The 21,398-nt window shown below is 44.2% G+C and overlaps 1 protein-coding gene across 3 annotated transcripts in view; it reads left to right on the plus strand.

The window, feature by feature from the left end:
• Window positions 1–432: 432 nt before the first annotated feature.
• The window catches only part of AK5 (adenylate kinase 5), a 289,702-nt gene continuing 268,736 nt past the window's right edge, over window positions 433–21,398 (plus strand). For 2 of the 3 annotated variants that reach the window (XM_062191569.1, XM_062191568.1), the window contains exons 1-5: window positions 433–510; window positions 5,649–5,835; window positions 10,369–10,536; window positions 15,479–15,648; window positions 15,749–15,862. In XM_062191569.1, the coding sequence (XP_062047553.1) occupies window positions 451–510; window positions 5,649–5,835; window positions 10,369–10,536; window positions 15,479–15,648; window positions 15,749–15,862 (699 nt within the window). In that variant the 5' untranslated portion in view covers window positions 433–450. The remainder of the gene's footprint in view (window positions 511–5,648; window positions 5,836–10,368; window positions 10,537–15,478; window positions 15,649–15,748; window positions 15,863–21,398) is intronic. The other variant, XM_062191570.1, reaches the window with a different exon arrangement.

A 21,398-nucleotide genomic window follows, 5' to 3' on the forward strand; every position in this document is an offset into this window, starting at 1 on the left:
CGCGCCCGCCCGCGCAGCCTGACTGGCCGCCGCCGCAGACCCGGCGTGGAGAGGCGCGGCGCGCGGAGCCAGTGAGGCGGGCGGGCGCGCTGGTGCCTCGCTGCCGCCGCGCCGACCTCCCTCCTCCGCTCCCTCCGCCCCTCCCCTGGCGGCCGCGCAGCCTGGAAGCCGGCGAAGGAAGCCGCGGCGCCGCTGCTCGAAGCCCGCAGCTCGGGCGCGGGTACCAGCGCTGAGGCGAGGGCGGCGGGCGCGCGGAGACCGTGCAGAGAGCGGAGCGTGCGAGTGTTGGTGTCTGAGAGTCCGGGCTGCATCCGTGACCGGAGCACACCCCACCATCCCCATCCCCGACCCGGACCCCAGACCCGGCGCCGGCCCCGGCCCCAACCCCAACCCGGGTCTCCGCAGCCCCGCCGCCTCCCCCCTGAGCTCCGAGGCACGCGCGGCACAGCCATGAACACCAACGATGCCAAGGAATATCTGGCCCGGAGGGAAATCCCTCAGCTTTTCGAGGTAAGGGCCATGGCCAGCGGAGGGGCGGGAGGGTCGGCGGGTCGGGTCAGTCAGGCGCTCCGGCGCAGAAGCAAAGGGTTTGCAGGGGTGCGCTCTCCCTCGCGCCCGAGGGTGGTCGCCTTTTGCCCGCGGGCTGCCGGGGCCGCTGCAGATGGCCGAGTTCAGGAGCCCCATCTAGCACCCCAAGTTTCAGTCTTCGGACTGTGGAATCACACCACTTGGATGTGGATACCTGGTGTGGGCTGCAGACAGCAGCCGGGCCGCGCGCGCCCTGGGGGCGAGGGCCAGGCCAGGTGGGTTCACTGTCGCCCAGCGCTGATCCAGGACTGGAAACCGAAGGGTCCAGAGCCCTCGTCCCTCTCCGTGCCGAAAATGGGGAGCCCTGCGGAGAAGGGGGAAGTGGGGACGAAAGCAGCCCTCCCTGGGGACAGCTTGCTTGGAGGAGAGGGATGAAGATGCAAAAAAAACAAATCCCAAGCCGTCCAGTGCGGCGCTGCCTCGCGGTGCCCGGCACGCAGCGCTGCCCGGCGCGGTCCGTGAATGAACTCCTGAGCACGTTTACCGTCGCCTCGTGAGGGCCGCTTTCGCGTGCGCTCCGCAGCCCACCTGGCGGCAAACGGGTGAGGGAGGAGCGGAGGCGGGCGGGACTCCTGTTGCTGCGTCCCCTGACCGCAGCGCTGCCGTGGTCTGCACCGGCGCCCCGGCGGCGGGGCGCCGCTAGGGAATGGCAGAGAACCCCCCGAGGCAGGAGCCAAAGGAACCCTGATCAGTTGCAGCCCCAGCCTTCCACTTGGGTTGTTTCGCTTCTTTTCGTTCTCTTGTGTTTGAATTTAAAACATCGCAGAATCCCAAGTGTTTTTTTCCGGGGGGAGGGGGGAGTGGAAAGCAAAGGATGGGAAGCAAGCCAGCTTCCTAGCGGAAACCCACTCAGGGAGAACCAGGTCCCCATTTCTGAGAAATGATAACACTGATTTAGTAAACTAACGATCGTGAATTGTCCTTTTTCCTATTCGGGGGAATCTGTTTTGTTAAAAGGAATGTTAAAATACCACTTGGGAAAATAATTTTCCCCCCATTGCCCCCAAACTATCTTTCAAATGGGCTGCCTTGCTTACAGATCTTCCCTCTCACCTCTGCAAGCCAACATTTCCCCGCGAACCACTCACCTAGCTTAGGCCTGGGATGAGAAGTTCAAATCTAGCACGTGTCTTACTCCTGTGTGCAAATAATCAGGCTGTTTTACATAAGAATAGGTCTTACTAGTGTGTGGGAATCTTAAGAATTTTTCTCCTTCTAAAAAATTTTCAGCAAATAAATATGGAGATGAAGAGCTGAATGTTTTATCACAGAGATTGCCACTGAGGTCAACTCACTGATACACTTCTAAAAACATTCTTAGAAACAAATGTCTGAGAGATCTCTGATTGCAGAATGCTGCTGAATGGTACCTCATCTTCCTTTATAAATGTGGGTACTGGTTTTCCTCTTGGGTGGAAGGTCACCCCAGAGAATTTTGAGAATTTGCTCAGGAAAATCTATCTTGTGTATGCAAATAAGTGAAGACTTTCCAGCAGCTTTTTCTGCGTGTGAATGGGACATTTTAACATAGGCACACCCCAGAAAGGGAAGTCAGCCTGGTTGGGTGGAATGCAGTCATCGGCTGTACTTCTGCTCAGTCCCTGACAATGGGAAGATGGAAGGAGACTACTGGTCACCTCCAGAGCCTCTGTCCCTCTGGAGAGATGAATGGGTGCTGTGCACAGGGCAGGAGGGATGCCAGACCTGGCAGTTCTGCAAGTGAAAAGCCAGACAGCAAAACCAAATATTTTAGAATCCTAAACTGAATTTTCTCCATCAATACCACAATGTTCTGGGCAGATGAAGTTTATCAGATGGGTTAGCCACTGGACCCAGCTGTGGATATTAGACACCATTGTAGGTCATGTGACAGATGAGTGAATCTGCACTGTTGTCAGACAGTAGACACAGCTGACAGACCTTTTCAGAGTTCCTCCTGACTGCGACATCAGTTAGGCCAAATGAGATTTTGGATATCCCTGGTAGGTTCATGTTAGAATTATGTTCCCATTCTTAGTTTAAAAGTTCTTTTTTCAAAAAATTTTGTCATAAGTTCTATGTCTCTGAGTTTTTATGTCTAGTTAATCTTATGATGTTATATGCTGGTCTTGGGCCTTAGACCAGAATTAATTTGAGTACTATACAAAGCAGTTAGATGATTTAAATCCTCAAAGGATTAACTAGGAGATTGAGTAATGATGTCTTCAAATCTTGATAGTGACTGGTTATGAGAAAAAAGGATTTAAACTCATAGTCCCTTTTTTTTTTTTTTCTTTTTTTGACAGGCAGAGTGGATAGTGAGAGAGAGAGAGACAGAGAGAAAGGTCTTCCTTTTTGCCGTTGGTTCACCCTCCAATGGCCGCTGCAGCCGGCACATCTCGCTGATCCGAAGCCAGGAGCCAGGTGCTTCTCCTGGTCTCCCATGCGGGTGCAGGGCCCAAGCACTTGGGCCATCCTCCACTGCCTTCCCGGGCCATAGCAGAGAGCTGGCCTGGAAGAGGGACAACCGGGACAGAATCCGGTGCCCCAACCGGGACTAGAACCCGGTGTGCCGGTGCTGCAAGGCGGAGGATTAGCCTGTTAAGCCATGGCGCCGGCCCATAGTCCCTTTTTAAAACCTGTGTCCTTTGGGGTAAAAGTTGTGTTTATGAAGGCTAGAAAAGTGTATTTTCTAGTCACAGAACGTTTATTGAGTTTGCCGAGCCTTCTCAGGCAATAGTAAGAATAAAATTAAAATACCTCATCTTGACTGATTCTTATTGTAGCTGGCTAATGCACGGGACAGTGGGAATCTGATTATTGCTCTTATCTATATGATATTTTTGTAAGATGTGCAAAAACAAATATATGGGTTTTATAATCAGAAACATGGAATTGGAATCCTGAGTCTTGTAGTTTTGAGTAAACAATCTTGGACGAGTCTCTAACATCTTAGTCATGATTTCCTAATCTATAAAATGGGGCTAAAAATGCCACACAGGGCTGACTGTGCTTGGAATAAGCTAATGGAGGACACTGTGGTATTGATACATCGCTGTAACTCAGAGAGTGTAGGAGGGATGTGCGAAGCCTAACTACAGAGTGTGTGTAGCACAAATCTTGACACGCAGTGGATATGGAGGCCCAGGTTAGTTTTTTCCTGACCATTTGCTATTGACCTTGTCTGATAGAAATGTGTATTCCAACTCACTCTGTTTAGTATTTTGGAAAATGAATGTACCTAGTAACATTTACTCACCATTTGAAGCAAATTGCACAAGAATAATTTGAAAATGAAATTCTGCATCTAGGAAAGATGTGTGCCTTTCAAAGGGTGTGTGTTTTGTCCTCGTGCATTAATAATGTGTATTGATAATAATAGTACCATATGCTTTTTCCATGAAATACTCTGAAGGAAAATATTTTGCGGCTCAGTCAAGTTCCTGGAAGTCAGTATTTCCAAAATTGTAGCCGTTTTAGAAACGAGTACATGTGACACATTAGACACCATGAACAGAAAAAGTAATAGCAGAACCCTGACTTTTTTACACATCTATCATCTCAGTGGGTATTTGTGGTAACTGACTACTTTTTAAATAGTTTCTTGAGTCTCTGACTTCCCTTGTTTTGTGTGTCACTCAGACTTGAGTTTTGAGTGATTTCTCCCCCAATCAGAAAATAGTTTAGGCCGGCGCCGTGGCTTAACAGGCTAATCCTCCGCCTTGCAGCACCGGCACACCGGGTTCTAGTCCCGGTTGGGGCCCCCGATTCTATCCCGGTTGCCCCTCTTCCAGGCCAGCTCTCTGCTATGGCCCGGGAAGGCAGTGGAGGATGGCCCAAGTCCTTGGGCCCTGCACCCACATGGGAGACCAGGAGAAGCACCTGGCTCCTGGCTTCGGATCAGCGAGATGTGCTGGCCGCAGCGGCCATTGTGGGGTGAACCAACGGCAAAAAGGAAGACCTTTCTCTCTGTCTCTCTCTCTCACTATCCACTCTGCCTGTCACAAAAAAAAAAAAAAAAAAGAAAGAAAGAAAGAAAATAGTTTAATATGTACCTGCCATATGCCAGGGAAAATGTCATGTGGTTGGGACTGAAAAATAAGTGAGACCGACTCATTGTGGAAGAGTGGATAGTTTAGAAGAGGAAACCAACACATAAACCAATGTTGCAGTAGAAATGACAAGTGTGAGAATGCTGAGTCAGGCTCCACAGGCCAACCAAGGTGTTCCTGGGGACTTCCTGGTAATGATAATAACAACTTAAACTACAAAGATTTACGGGATACTTGACATGTACCACCAAGCGTATAATACGCACCGTACAAATACTAAACTCTATAAAATTTTTAAGATTTATTTCTATTTTATTTGAAAGACCAAGAGCAGAGAAAGAGAGATCTTCCACCTGCTGATTCACACCTCAATTGACTACAACAGTCAGAACTGAGCAAGGTTGAAGCCAGGAGCCTAGAATTCTGTCTGAGTTTCCCATGTGGGTGGCAGGGACCAAACTACTTGAGCCATTCCCTACTGCCCCTCAGGATCATGCTAATGCCCTGCTTATTAGCAGGAAGCTGGACTAGGAAGCGGTGTTGAAACTTGACCCCAGGCACTCAGATATGGGATGTGGTCATCCCAAGCAATGACTTAACCATTGTGCCACACACCTGCACCCCAATACCAAAGTTTTTAATTTAAAAAAAAAAAAAACAACAACAATGAAGTAGGTACTATTGTCCTCATTTTACAGAAGAAGAAATTGAGGCCTGGAGTCTTTAAAGATGGGTAAGAATGAGATAAATAATGACTATGGGCATTTTCACACACTACACTTGATCTCACAGATAGGGCTCTTTTATCTTAATTTACATAGTTGCCTGAATTGTTTAATAAGCAGAGAATTCTGAGTGAAAAACTGGTAAAGAATTTTAAGAGCTTATCTTAATTTTCTGTCACATCATAATTCCAACTCTAATTGCTTGTGAAAACACAAATGCAAAGGACAAAAACAATCTAGAATTCAAAGACGGGACTTATATTGTAGCAAATGTGGTTTAAAAACACACTTTATTGTATTCCAGAGCCTTTTGAATGGACTGATGTGTTCCAAGCCAGAGGACCCAGTCGAGTACTTGGAAAGTTGTTTACAGAAAGTAAAGGAACTGGGTGGCTGTGACAAGGTGAAATGGGATACATTTGTCAGCCCGGAAAAGAAGACCTTACCTCCGCTAAATGGAGGACAGTCCCGGAGATCCTTTCTACGAAATGGTAATGTATATGTAGAATAATAGACCTTTTTCAAAGTACAGCGTTTCTCTTTAAAAAGTGCATGTAGCCATAGGCAGTGATTTCATTTATTGGATTTACAAATGCCCAGGAGAATATAAGTGCCTGGAACACAATTAATCTCTCTTTGCAGCTAATTCTAATCACCTCCCTGACAAACAAAATGACATACCATTGTCCAGCAGTTGACTGAAGTCTTAATGAAATTTTATATTGCTAACTCCATTATTTTGCAAAATGAATTGCTTAACAAACCCTGAATTTTTTAAATTGCAAATAAATTTTTCAAACTTAATAAGTAGGATACAGAGAAAATTGGTAGTTATTACATAGCAGTTCCATACTTTTCATTAGCTGGAAAGAGATTTGGCTTATTAATGTGTTTTCAAATGCAGAGTTAATATTAACACATCTGCATCAATGCACCAGTAAAGTTTATGCTAGTTAATTCAATAAGGATGTATTAAACAGCTACTGAATATGGTATCTTATATTGGGCATTTGGGTGCTGTAAAAGAAAGAAGAAGTTAATTTGTTTAAATTTTAGAAGTAGTTTGGAACTAAGAACTGGAGTTTCTTAGAAAAGAATCATGGTATTTTGATCTCTCTCTCTCTCTGAAAAAAATATGCTTCTCAAAATTAAAGGTTCACCATGAGTCAGCCTTTCAGCCCCAGTTGAGATTGGGAAGAATAGTAGTTGTATGTGCAAAAACGAATCACTCCCAATCAGGAGAAATTGAATTATTTTCTAGTGGGCAAGATCATTATATTATCAAAACTTCAACCATTCTCAAAAGTTGTGGCACAAAATGTTTCAGCTATACTGACAATTTAAGGTGGAGATAATTCTATTCGTGATAAATACAAGGAGGAAACAAAGCTCAGTTTGTCACTGTCTACATGCAGTGTAAGGAAAGAATCATAATGTAATTTTCATAATGTAATCATAATGTAATTTTCAAGAAACATAAGCAAAGGGGCCTGCGCTGTGGCACAGCGGGTTAAAGCCCTGGCCTAAAGCGCCGGCATCCTATATGGGCGCCGGTTCTAGTCCCAGCTGCTCCTCTTCTGGTCCAGCTCTCTGCTATGGCCTGGGATAGCAGTAGAAGATCGCCCAAGTCCTTGGGCCCCTGCACCTACGTGGGAGACCTAGAAGAAGCTCCTGACTTCTGGCTTCGGAATGGCACAGCTCCAGCCATTGCAGCCATCTGGGGAGTGAACCAGTGGATTTAAGACTCTCTCTCTCTCTCTCTCTCTTTCTCTGCCTCTCCTCTCTCTGTGTAACTCTAACTTTCAAATAAATAAAATAAATCTTAAAAAAAAAAAAAGAAAAAAAGAAACACAATCAGAGCTGGCGTTGTGATCCAGTGGGTTAAGCCACCACCTGCAATACCAGCTTTCCGTATCAGAGAGCCAGTTAGAGTCCTGGCTGTACCACTTCTGATCCAGCTCCCTGCTAGTGTGCCTGGGAAAGCAACAGAAGAGGGTTCAAGTCCTTGGGCCCATGCCACCCACGTGTGAGACACACATAGAGTTCCAGGCTCCCAGCTTCGGCCACCACCACCCCACCACCCCCCACTATAGTGGCCCTTTGAGAAGTAAATGAGCAAATGGAAGTTCTCTCTCTCTCCTCTCTTTCTCTTTCTCTCTGTATGTGTGTCTCCCTCTCTGTAGCTCTGCTTTTCAAATAAATAAGTAAATAAATCTTAATTTAAAAAAGAAAAAAAACACAAGCAGAAGAGGGAAGGCAGACATAGCCTTTCCTCAGAAACACTTCCCAGAAGGGAGAGGCCTCAGTCCATGCAGGATTCAGTAGCAGGTGATTAGGATTGAATACTCAGATGTTTTGCCAAAAGAAGATATGACCACCAACTGAATCTTCTAGTGCATCTGAGAAGCAGCTGAGATACCCCATTTCAGAAATTTTCAAATGTTGTAACAGACTAGAAAACATACATAATTAGAAAACATTTGGTGCAACCGTAAGATATTTGATTTGTCCACTGAGTCCTGGGGAGAACTTGATTTTGTTGCTGTGCAAGGTCTCTCACTCCCATCCATCTTCTGTAAATAGATGGTAAGGCATCACTCATTACAAAATAAGCTGTGTTGTTAAATTCTGTGGTAAGTGCTAAAACTAAGGCCAGGTCTTCGTGTATTTGATAAATTGAATTTGCTTCTGATATTTTGATTTGACCCTTAGAACCATTCTAGTCCTAAAGAGATCTTCACTCTTCCCATGCATTCTGCTCAAAGACTGAGGCAGAGAGAGAGAGAGAGAGGTCTTCCATCCACTGGTTCACTCCCCAACTGGCTGCAATGGCTGGAGCTGGGCCAATCCAAAGCCAGGAACCAGGAGCTTCTTCCAGGTCTCCCAAGCGGATGCAGGGACCCCAGGACTTGGGCTATCCTCTGCTGCTTTCCCAGGCCATAACAGAGAACTGGATTGGAAGTGGGGCAGCCAGGACTTGAACTGGCTCCCACATGGGATGCTGGCACTGCAGGCAGCAGCTTTACCCACTACGCCACAGTACCGGCCCCCCCCTCCAAGCATTTTCTAACCTGTCATCTGTGGACTGTCCTACTCTTTTTATGAAACTAAATGAATCAATGGCCAGTGGCCTCATTTGTTTTGTCAATAGAGTGTGAAAGTTTCTAGGTAATTAACACTTTGAGAGGAAATGTGAGCATTATGCCATCTAAGATATAGTAGTTTCCTTAGCAAAATTCCTTATGGAAGAACAAGTGGGCTCGTGTCTCTGTGCAAGGGCCTTTGGGAGTAGTTAAGGTTTCTCTATGCCTTCTGAAATACTGATTGACAAAGTGAGAAGGGAGGAAGTCATGAAGTTGGTTAAGACCATCTGCCACGGGGCCAATACTGTGGCGCAGTGGGTTAATGCCCTGGCCTGAAGCACTGGCATCCCATCTTGGGGCCGGTGCTCTGGCGCAGTGGGTTAAAGCCCCGGCCTGCAGCATGAGCATCCCATATGGGTGCCAGTTCAAGACCTGGCTGCTCCACTTCCAGTCCATCTCTCTGCTGTGGCCTGGGAAAGCAATGAGAGATGGCCCAAGTACTTGGGCCCCTGCACCCACGTGGGAAACCCAGATGAAGCTCCTGGCTCCTGGCTTCAGATCAGCGCAGCTCCGGCTGTTTCGGCCATCTGGGGAGTGAACCAGCAGATGGAAGACCTCTCTCTTTCTGCCTCTTCTCTCTCTGCCTTTCAAATAAATAAATAAATCTTTAAAAAAAAAAAAAGACCATCTGCCTGATTTGGGCTTGCCAGTGCTGTCTCTGGTCCTTTTGAATGTGTCATTTATATTTCTGACTCTGAGTCTTTGTGTTGTTTCCATCAACTGGGACATTCTTTTCAACATTTCTTCTCTTTCAAAGTTCTAGTCTTGCTGCTTTTGCAAGTCCTAATATGTCTGACATTATGGCAAGTATTTGTTGCCAGTATAGACATACATTTAAACCTTCATATTTATATTTTTATTTTTAAAAATATTGTAAAAATTAAAAATACTTAATTTTATTTGAAAGGCAGAGACAGAAATTTTCCATCTGCTGGTCCACTTCCTAAATGCCCACAACAGCCAGGAGCCAGAAACTTGAACCTGGGTCTCTCACATGGGTGGCAAGGACACAAGTACTTGAGACACTGCTGCTGCCTCTCAGGGTGCATGCTGGCAGGAAGCTGGAATTCAAAGCACAGTAGCCCAGCCTTGAAACAGGCACTGTGATATGTGATGCAGCTGTCCCAAGTAGTGATTTAGCTTATATGCCACATGCCTGCCCCCAAATTTATATTTTTCTTTATACATTTATTTATTTATCTGAAGGTCTGGGTTACAGCGGGGGCGGGGGGAGAGAACCTTCCATCTGCTGTTTTTTTTTTCCAGATGGCTGCAATGGCTAGGGCTGGGTCAGGCTGAAGCCAGGTACCAGGAGCTTCTTCCAGGCCTCAAACATCAGTAGTAGGGTCCCAAAGCACTTGGACCATTTTTGCTGCTTTTCCCAGGCACATTAGCAGGAAGCAGGATCAGAAGTGGAGCATCTGGGACTTGAACTGGCATCCATATGGGAGTTCATGAACAGCTACAAATGGTTGTGAAAGTTTGGTACTATGCAAGTACCCTTTGCCAAGGCCCAGCAGCCTACCCAGTAAGATGGGACCATATTTGAGAAGGGTGGTCTGGAACCTAGGATGACAAACTATGGCACATGGGCCAAGCTCATGTCACTGTTTTTACAGCATTTTCTTGGAACAAAGGCGCGTCCCTTTGTTTTCCTAGTGTCTTGCTTCTTTGCTGAACTAAGCATGAGACTGCTTGGCTCTCAAAGCCCGAATATTGACTAACTGGCCCTCTCACAAAGTTGCATAGAGAGCTTCTGCCAATTGACAAAAATAAATAAATAATTCATTTAATGCTTAAATTTCTTATATTAATTGCTTAAGTATGAAATGTGGTTTTTGTGCTCTTTTTCCTTTTCAAAGTTATCTTATTCTTTTGCAGTAATGCCTGAAAATTCAAACTTTCCATATCGGCGTTATGACCGACTTCCTCCAATTCATCAATTCTCCATAGAAAGTGACACGGATCTGTCTGAAACTGCAGAGTTGATTGAGGAGTATGAGGTTTTCGATCCTACTAGACCTCGACCAAAAATTATTCTTGTCATAGGTATGATGACAGAAGCAAAATTCCCATCCTATTTACAGTTCAAAAATTATATCTGTGATGTATTATATTTGCCAGTGCTTGTTTGGATCATGACAGACAACAGAAACAAAATCACAAGGGATAGAAAATGGAAACAATTTTAGGATAGCTTCCAATAAAGCAACTTGTTTTAATTATAAAATCGGATGCCTTTTGGATTTTTATAGACACCTACTAAAATGTCACAGAAATTATTAATCATGAATTGAAAGTGATTTCTTCAACAGTTATTGTCTTATGGTTTTATTTACTTAATAACCTGTAGCCTACCTTTAACAAAAAATACCTTTAACATAATGAGTCCATTAGATGTTTAACTCAACAAATTGAATTTTTATTCACTATTAACTTTAGAAGAAAAAATAAACAATAATATGTCAATAAAGATTCATACAAATAAATCTTCCTTGTAGAGAACTGGCTCTAACACTCAAATCTAAGTTTTAATGATACTAGACAAACAAATCCAATAGAATAGTGTTTTATACAGCACATCATATCTGAGTATTAGCCAAAATAACAGTAATCGTTCATTCCTAAAATTGGCACTGTGAATCTTGTTGAATGTGAAAATTTCAGCCCAATGCCATCTCCTAAGGAATAGATACTGAAAATGTCTTAAATATTTCAGCAAAATTGCATTTTTGACATGCTTGCAAATTCTTTCCCAAAATTTGTAAAACTTACAAAGAGACCACAGTCATGAAGCAAAATGTAGTCAGTTTTCACAGCATGCCCGCAAGCAGAAGCCTGGCCTGAGATGTCCAAAGCTGTGCTGTCCAGTAGTGGTTGACTGAGTCCTGTGCAGAGGACCTGAGTCCTGTGCAGAGTCATGCAGGGAAGCTGTGGCCTGGGGGACATGACCACGATGGCAGCTGGGAAAAAGCATGCAAAGAGACACACAGCGCTGTCACCAGAATTTCATCTCTCCAGCCTAGAAGAGGTGATGTTGGTACATTTCAGTGAAGTGAAAATGACATTAGAAATGTAGTTAGCCCTAAATTATTGAAACTATTGCAGAAAGAGAGTTTAGAAATCAGCTTTCAAGAAGTCAGAATATTCTTAGGGCTCTGGTTTATTTATGATGCCATAAATCTCTGTTCTTGAAAATGGCAAGGCATTTTTGTAATTAAAAATTGGGAATGTTTGCCTAGACAACAAGGAAATACTTTATTAACAGATGGAGCTACAGGTGAAGAATAATTAACAATTTTTTTTATCATTTTATGGTTTATGTGTAGATCAGTTTTTTTCTTGTTACTATTAGTGAAATATTGGTGATTGTTAACAGGAAGAATAAAGTGAAGACTGATTGTGCATGAAGATCGTGTAATACCAAATTGCTCTTATGTAAAACATTTCGGCCTTTTTTCCTGCATTGTGAGTCTTGTATGAGAATGATTCAAACATTTCAGTAAGTTAATATCTTAGAAGGAGATACAGATGCTTACATCTCCTCTAGGTCAAGCTCTTTTAATTAAACAAAAATTATTATTTCTTTTTATTTGTTTGAAAGGCAGAGATAGAGATAGAAAGACAGACAGATGGCTACTCAGAAAGCTCCATCTGCTGGCTCACATCCAGGATGCCCACAACAGCCAATGGTGGGCCAGGCTGAAGCCAGGAGCCTGGATTCAATTCAGATCTCCCATGCTGGTGAGAGGGATTTGAACTATCATCTGCTGCCTCCCAGGGTGCCCATCAACAAGAAACTGAAATTAGGAGTAGAACTGGGACCTGAACTTAGGCACTCTGATATGGGAGGCCAGTGTCCCAAGTAGCATCTCAAACCCTGGGCCAAATTCCTGGCCCCCAAGCTCTTTTTTACTCAGTGAAATCAACTTGCTTTAAGAATATGATTCTCTTCATAGACTTATGTGCTGAATTGTAGCATTTTATGTTGTAAAAGAATGATTGAGAACCAATGAGGTTATATAATTTTTAGAGCTGAGGTAAAGGAAGAAAGGAAAAGGCAAACCATTAGTTTTCCTGGGAGATTGGGACAATTTTATGACTTCTGAAGAATTATAAAATAATTGTCCCAGAATCTTACAAATTTTTATTAATTCCAACCTGGAAAAGGTATGGGAGAGGTATAGATGCCCAATGATATTGCTTCTAAATAAACAAAATATCCCTTTTGTTACTACAGAGGTTTTGTTTGTTTGTTTGTTTGTTTTTTTGACAGGCAGAGTAGATAGTGAGAGAGAGAGACAGAGAGAAAGGTCTTCCTTTTTGCCGTTGGTTCACCCTCCAATGGCCGCTGCGGCCGGCGCATCTCGCTGATCCGAAGCCAGGAGCCAGGTGCTTCTCCTGGTCTCCCATGCAGGTGCAGGGCCCAAGCACTTGGGCCATCCTCCACTGCCTTCCCGGGCCATAGCAGAGAGCTGACCTGGAAGAGGGGCAACTGGGATAGAGTCCGGCGCCCCAACCGGGACTAGAACCCGGTGTGCCGGCACTGCAAGGCGGAGGATTAGCCTGTTGAGCCACGGCGCTGGCCTACTACAGAGTTTTTAAAAGCTTCCTGTTAATATGCCTGGGAAGGTAGCAGATGATGGTCCAAATACCGTGGCCCAAATACCATCCATCTGGGAGACCAGGGTCTAGTTTCTGGCTCATAGCTTTGGTCTGGCCCAAACCTGGCTGTTGTGGCCATCTGGGGAGTGAACTAGCAGTTGAAGATCTCTCTCTCTCTCTCTCTCTCTCTCTCTCTCTCTCTCTCCATCTCTCTCTTTCTCTCTGTCTCCTCCCACCGCACCCCATTACTCTCTCTTTCAAATAAATAAAGAAATTATTTTAAATTTTAAAGATGTTGATTGATAGAAGTAGTTCATATTGTTAAGTCTGATAGGGTAGAGTTAGAGTCTCTTAAAAATCTGAGAATGGTAAAAAATGTAAACAAATTCCTGAGCTAACTTTGATAAAGCAATAGAAAGGTGAAAGCTGGAGCTATTAGGTGCATTATTTGGGATTGCAATTAAGAAATAGTTCTCTTTGTATCAGTTGATCTTAGAATTCCACTGACTGAATCTGCCCACTTGGAACTATTTCTTACAAAAAAAAAAAAAGCTTTTTCTTTTATTTTTATCTGAAAGAATAAAGTGTTATTAAATAATTAGATATAAAATGATTTCAACACACAAAAGACTTGATATTAGTAAAGAAAACATCAACTCATTTTTCTGTCAGTTTTTATTTTCAGTATTGCCTATTAAATCATAATTATGTTTCAATGAATATTACCAAAACATTTCATAACTTACTAAGCATTGACTTTTTTTTTTAAGAAAATGTATTTATCTATTTGAAAGGCAGAGTGATAAGAGAAATGAGAGAGAGAGAGAGAGAGAAGTGAGAGAGAGAGAGAGATCTTCCATTTGCTGGTTCATTCCCCAAATGGTAGCATCAGTCAGGGCTGGGCCAGGACAAAGCCGGAAGCCTGAAACTCCATTTGGGTCTCCCACAAGTATTTGGGGGCCATACTCTGCTGCTTTTCCAGGCTCATTCACAGGGAATAGAGTGGAAGCATAGCAGCCGAGAATTGAACTGGCATTCCAATATGGAATGCCAGTGTTGCAGGTTGCAGCTTAACCTGCTGTACCACAACATAGGCCCCAAGCATCGACTTTTAAAAATACATTGCTGGGGCCAGCACTGTGGCGTAGCAGGTAAAGCTGCCGTTTGAAGTGCTGTCATCCCATTTGGGCGCCGGTTCGGGACACAGCTGCTCCACTTCGAGTCCAGCTCTGCTATGGCCTAGAAAAGCAGTAGAAGATGGCCCAAGTGCTTAGGCTCCTGCACACACGTGGGAGACCCAGAGGAGGCTCCTGGCTCCTGGCTTTAGATTGGCACAGCTCCAGTTGCAGCCAGTTGGGGGTGGGGAGTAAACCAGCGGATGGAAGCCTCCTTCTCTGGCTCTGGCTCTGCCTCTGCCTCTCTGTGACTCTGCCTTTCAAATAAATAAATAAATCTTTAAAAAAAGACATTGCCTATGCTCAATAGTTTATGCTTAAGTCCTTGAAAATATTTCATTTTTTTTAATTGCCATCAAATAACTATAGACTGGATTGATGGCTATGCATTTTGTTTGAAAATTTATTCCAAATCTATATTCTAATTAGTCTAAGTTGCTCAGAAATTTATTTTGACTAAAAATTAATCTAATGTGTTTAGAAATAAAATCTGAGTTGTAATTATTTTGACTTTGTTTTCAAAAACAAATGGCAATTACTGATGATTAGTATTGAGTGAATGTTGCAAAAAGTCATTTCATACAAACACATCACAAAGTCAAAGTTATCGGTTCTGTGAAACCTTCCTTCCTTAAGTATCAATTCCACTCACTACCTGTGTTTTTTATATAAAATTTTGAATCTGAAGGCAATAAGGCAAGAACATGCATGAGCAAACAAATTTCAGAAAAAGATTTGAATAAGCTGTGGCAATATTGTGGCCTTTGGTTTAAAAATCGTTGTTCCACTTCACCAAATTACACATTAACTCTTTTGTCTGTGGGCATGGACCACATTTCTGTTGTTTTGATCATTGTCTTTGGTATCCCATAGATTTTTCTTTGATTCCAAAGGAGAAATGACTAGATTTTACACATAAAGATGGGATGTCTTTCAACTGCATTGTTCAAAAAAAAACCTTTTTTAATTAAAAAGTTACCTATTATAACAGGTAGAGGGGAAAATGCCTCTTTGATCTGACAGGGTTGGTCAAGACAGTCCTATCCTTTCCTTTCCCTGGAGGGCGTCTGCTTGCTCTGCATTCAGAGGCAGCACTGACAATGTTATCCCTGAGACAGTACCTGTCCTGCTATTAGTGATCCAGAGCAGTGATATCAAGGGGTGTCCCTTCGTGTATTGGAAGGTCACAATCTTCCTGTTTTAAATAACAGGTGGTCCTGGAAGTGGAAAAGGTACTCAAAGTTTGAAAATTGCAGAACGTTATGGATTCCAATACATTTCAGTGGGAGAATTGCTAAGAAAGAAAATCCACAGTACCAGCAGCAACAGGAAGTGGAGTCTGATTGCCAAAATCATTACAAATGGAGAATTGGCACCTCAGGTACTGCTGTATAATCTGCTTCAAGTCCACAGTAATTTGTATGCCGATGGTGACTGGATGAAGTTTCACTGTGGCTTTTCACCCTTTCTCTTTATAAAAGGAAACAACAATTACAGAGATAAAACAGAAACTGATGCAAATACCTGATGAAGAAGGCATTGTCATTGATGGATTCCCAAGAGATGTTGCCCAGGCACTGTCTTTTGAGGACCAAGTAAGATTGTCTCTTTTTATTTTAAATGGCCTGCTTTTTGCTTAAAATTTTGAGATAAAAAAAAAAAAAGATTTCCTGGAAGACTTGCTGTTTTTTTTGTTTTTAATGAATTCTGATCTGAGCACAGCAAATTCGTCAGTATGGGTTGGCAGAAGGTCATTTCCTTGGCAAGTGCTTAAAAATTGAAGACAGTCTCTGCCAAGAGGAAAGATAAAAACCAATAACAGAATTCACTATTTTCATTTTAAAAATGCAAACCTGTCTAATCTGTATTTCAAATAACTTTTCCTAAAATTTTAAAAATCTTTAATTACTGAGAGCAGGCTATATTCAGCACTGTCTTGAGGTGTAAAACACCACCAAGCACACACTCTTACCAACTGGGGAACTCGTGGCTGCCAAGTTTTACTCAAGTCTGAGTAGACTCTGCGTGCACAACACGCACTACATTTGATTTGAAGGGAAATACACCAATTAGGATACCTTGTGTGTGTGTATTTAAAACTTTAAAAGCTCAAATGACTCATCTTTATTTAAAATTTTTAATGACAAAAATAATGTGTGATCTGACAAATGTGAAGCCCCACTGTGAACAATGAAAGGCCGTGACACTCTCCTTTTATCTGCTGTTCCTCCTTTCCTGAGTTAACAGAAATTGTGCTCAAGTTGTTATATGCTATTTCATGCCGTTTCCATGCCCTCACACATACATACACAGGGGTGCATACACAAGTGCACACACTCTTGTACAAATACATTTTAACTTTCTATATCTGTTTCCCAACTGCACTCCAAAAACACCTTTCCAAGTCACACTCCCATCTCTGTTGAATGAGAGTGGCTGTTGCTCCGCTCTCCAGCCAGAATCATTCATAGTTAAAGCTTGTGTTGACCTGTTAAGTAAGAAATGACGTTTCAATTTTTAAAATTTCTGTTTCTTGGGGTTTTATTAAGTGCCTTTTCATAAACGTATTGATCATTTTGTTTCTTCCTTATGTGAAATACTTGCTCCCCTTTACCCATTTTTCTGCAGTCTTGCTTATCTTTTTCTCATTTATTTAAAGAAGCTGGTAACATACTACAGATATGGTATCAGACAGGGTTAGGTTAAACGATGTAAGTTGATGACTCACATAAAAGCAGCTCAGAATTAGGCAGTTTCAAGGCCACAAAGTAACTGCACATAGCATCTTTTTGAATCTTCCAATTAAACTTTGGGAACACCTATGACACTGGAATGGTTGTTTCCCCTTCTCTGTCTTCCCCCTCTCACTGTAAGTCTGGTGTTCAGTCTGTGTCAGGGTTTGGTTCTGTTTGTTCTGGCCTTGAAAAGAGAAAAACAGGAAAAGTCTGGCCTGTGTTCCTTTGCTGCTGTTGCTGTTACATGATGTTGCTATTGACATGCACACTATGGCAGCTGGTCTTTGGGATTGGTGGCTGTGAGCCAGCCAGGCAGGCATACCCAAACCTTGCTCACCTCCCAGCTGGAAGGCACTGCCCTTGGTAGGCATAGGCAGCGAAGCTCCCTGCTCCCTTCTCTGTTGCCATTTAGACATGCCATGTTGAATGTGTCTCCTTTTCCACAAGTAATGACTCAAGCATGCCCTCAGCTTTGTGGTCACTTAAAAAACATTAACAAGCGGTCTTGTTTTCACCTAATAAAAGTCCAGCCAAACTTCACTTTCTCATTCCATTTAAGCTATCTCAGCTGAGGTTCAGGCATATAAATTTAAAGTAGTGTCTTGGAGCTGGGAAATTCTTCCTATGTGACTTGCAGATGGGTGAGAGGGGGAGTGGGAGAGGGGGCTGCAGGGAGAGTTTCCTCCCACAGAAAGAAGGGGTAGGAAATACATAGATCTGCAGCAACTCTCTCTAGGTACTGGGACAATTTCCATCTTACATATCCTGAACGTGGACTGCTGTGCCAAGGGGCCCAGTACTGTTTGGGAACGCCACGGAGCAAATTCTATAGGATGGTCTGCTGTCTTTCTGTGGAATGTGTAGTCACTTGCATGTATTGTTCTAAGGCTGAAAGAAATCCAAATGAGCATCTGCTTAGGTCAGCTGCATAGCTTCCTGGAGCTTCCTGGCCATGTGGGCAGTTCAGTGGTCTCTGAGGATGGCACTGCCATTTCTGACCCTGTAGCAGGTCCAGGGGCAGAGCAGGAGTGCTTGTGTTGAGTGTGGTAGACCACCCTGGTCAGTCCACGTCCTGTGTCGGACGAAGCTTCCGCTATCACTTGTGGCACCAAAATGTGTGAGGAGTTTCCATAGTGATTCTCCAACACCAACGGAGTGTCCAGGAATTCAGCTCAACTTGCACACTGAGTAGCCAAAGGTAGTGCAGATTCCACAGCTTTAAGGACTCAGTCCCCATTTCAGGCAGCAGGGGCAAGTCCCAGCAACACCCGTACTTCTGGTTAACCATAAATTTAGGGATTCCCCGGATGCCCTCCACAGGCTGCATAATTCACTAAAATGACACTGAACTCAGAACACCTTGCCCACCTTTCCTGGTTTACAATAAAGAATATGAATCAGAAAGGTGAGAGTATATCCTCTCAGGGCAAGCCACTCCCCCACCCCAGCATTTTGAGATGCTCATCAACCCTAGAGCTCCATGAAGCTCATTTGTGCAAGAGTTTTATAACCCAATCTCCTCCCTCTTTCCCCTCCCTGGAGGTCAAGGACTGGAAGTGCAAGTCCCTGCCCTCTAATCCATGGGTGTTTGTTTGGTCTGGCTGGTGACCGGCCCCATCTGAGGCTATCTAGGGCCGATTCCCTAGTCACCTCATTAGTACAGACCCAGGTGGAATCAGCAGGAGCTTGTCATGAATAACTAGCTGTCACTCCGGAGAATCCAATATTTTGGGAGCTCTGTGCCAAGAACCAAGGACAAAGACTAAATGTATATTTTTTATTATACAGCAGCTCCTCAAGGTTTTTCTCTGACTCAGCTTTTCCTAGTGCAAAATGTGGGCACATGCACCCAGGCAGGCATTTTTCCTGACTTCCTCCCAGGTCCAAAGTGCGAGGACAGGGAGATTTGTGACATCAGTGACATACAGGCTATGACAAGACCATCGTAACACGAAGACCTAACAAAGTGGTCTACACAGTAGAGAAGTGCGTAAATGGTCTAGATTGGCTGTGGTTGGGGCTGTGGTCTTCCAAGTTGCTCTGCCGTTTGTAGGATGCTGTTGTCATCTGTGTGGTCGAGGCAGGGCTGCCATCACGTATGGGCTGCAACTGGCATGTAAGGGAAAGAGAACACGAAGGTCTGAAGTTCCAGATCTGAAAATGACATCCGTCACTTCTGCTCGCTTGGCATTTGCTCATGATGCTGCCGTGAGGGGGACTGGGAAACAGGAGGGTGCTTTTAAAAGTCTGGTGGTAGTCCAGCTCTCTGCTGTGGCCCGGGAGTGCAGTGGAGGATGGCCCAAGTCCTTGGGCCCTGCACCCGCATGGGAGACCAGGAGAAGCACCTGGCTCCTGGCTTCCGATCAGCACAGTGCGCCGGCCGCAGCGGCCATTGCGGGGTGAACCAACGGAAAAGGAAGACCTTTCTCTCTGTTACTCTCTTTCACTGTCCACTCTGCCTGTCAAAAAAAAAAAAAAAAAAAAAAGTTTGGTGGTAGGGAGGGATGGGGCTTATTTTGGCTTATTTTGGTGCAAAAAGTTTATGAAATCCATGCAGAGTTTTTCATAATACTTGTTTTCCATGAATGTTTTGAAGATCTCTTGTAGGTACAGATTTCATAATTTTTGGCACCAAAGTAAACTTACCTTTTAATTCAGATTTGTGATGAGCTCTTTGAAGTTACTGTGTGTAATCCAGCTGGGCAGCCACATGCCTGGCTACAAGTTTATTACTTTGGAGGGCAGGGAAAACCAGCCGTGGTTTCTACGGTAGCGTCTCCTCTGGCCACACAACTGTCGACCTGCCCCATTCCTCCCACCCACAGACCAGACTGACAGACTCTTCAATGAAAACAACCCAGAGACCCGTCATGTAGTTCAACAGCTGAGAATCCCTGCTTGAGGCACAGGTCTCTTCAATAGGTCCAGATTTGACAGCTCATCCTCAACCAACTGTAAACAGAACTTTAAGTCATCCTCCCTCTCGGTCACCAACAGACTGGGATAGACCATACCAGGATCAGTGAAACACAGGCTCGCCTGCAGGATGGAGAAGGTGGAAATCTATGTGGTGGTCATGAAGCATAGCAAGTAACCTGTGTGTTGGGGGTTGCACAAGAGCCTTGCCTGGTGGTGGAGTGATTTCCACAGTTAGCCTGTTGGCCCCTCCTGGTTCCACTATCTTGGAGTCACTCTGGCTGCTGTCTTCTGAGGCCCTGACCCTCTGGGAGGTTCTGCCTGCCCATTTCCCTACATGGCCGTGTTACCAGAGATGGCTAGATCAGAGGTCCTGGTCTTCACACCAGAAAAGCACTACTTCAGATGTGAGTCAAAGAGGAGCAGTAAGTGAGATAGCCGAGTTTAATGAAGAGAATCCACCAGACCAGCCAGGCAGGCGTCTCAGCAAAGAACTGAGAACCCAGTCTGCCTTCACAGAGGAGTTTTTACCTATAAGTCCACTGTTTCTCCTCCCTGCTCCCTCTTCTTCAGGAATATTGGTGGGTACAGGGATTTCTAGGCATGGAATTTGTGAAGTTGCTCAGGGGACTTACTTTATCAGCACCGTGTTATTGGACCTAATGTCCCCACCTGGTGCAGGGTGGAAAGATTCTCCTAAGATGCACCCAGGAGAAGACTGGGACCCATCTCACAAGGCTTGGGCAAGACTTTCATGTGCAGATGCTGGTCTGCTTCCAAGGCACGCTCCTGTAGTTCTTCCATCATTCAACCTCACAAAACTCCCATTTTTGTTTTTTGGTCTCTTACACGCAAAGGCTAGTGTTTACCTTCTGACCTAACAGTCACATCCAAGAATGCCATCTTCGGTGCCGATTTTTAAGTTTGAAAATGCACAACCCTACAAGCCTTTTCTGGCTAGGCTTGTGCTTACTTTGGTAAAAACCTTTTCTGGAAATATTTGGTTTGTTTCTGCTCCTTTTGCTTCCTGTCAGTGCCCATAGCTGTTATGGGAGATACAAAAGTTCTTGACTTCATGTAAGAAAAGAATTCCAGGTGTGAGACAGAGATCAGCAGTAAACAGGCTAGTGAGGCTTACTGAAAAGAATACACCTGGTGGGCCAAGAACCAGGAGCTCAGCCTGCATTCAGATTGGAGTTTGATGGGTATGGCCCCATTGTTTTTCTCCACCCCTCCCTGTTCTTCTGGAATGTTGCTCCATGAAGGACTTTCTGGGCATGGAATTTTTGAAATTCCTCGCAGGGCTTTATCAGCTCAATGTTACTGGGCCAGATAGCCCACCTGGTGCAGAGCTGGGACAATTCCTCTGACATGTCCCAAGGAGAAGGTTTGACCCAAGTGCAGGGTTATTGGACATGAGCAAGACTTTTCAGTGTAAAAATGCTGGGTTGCTTCCAAGGTATCTTCTTCACTCATTCAA

This window comes from Lepus europaeus, chromosome 5 (genome assembly GCF_033115175.1).
Source record: "Lepus europaeus isolate LE1 chromosome 5, mLepTim1.pri, whole genome shotgun sequence".
In the NCBI taxonomy this organism is placed as follows: Eukaryota; Metazoa; Chordata; class Mammalia; order Lagomorpha; family Leporidae; genus Lepus; species Lepus europaeus.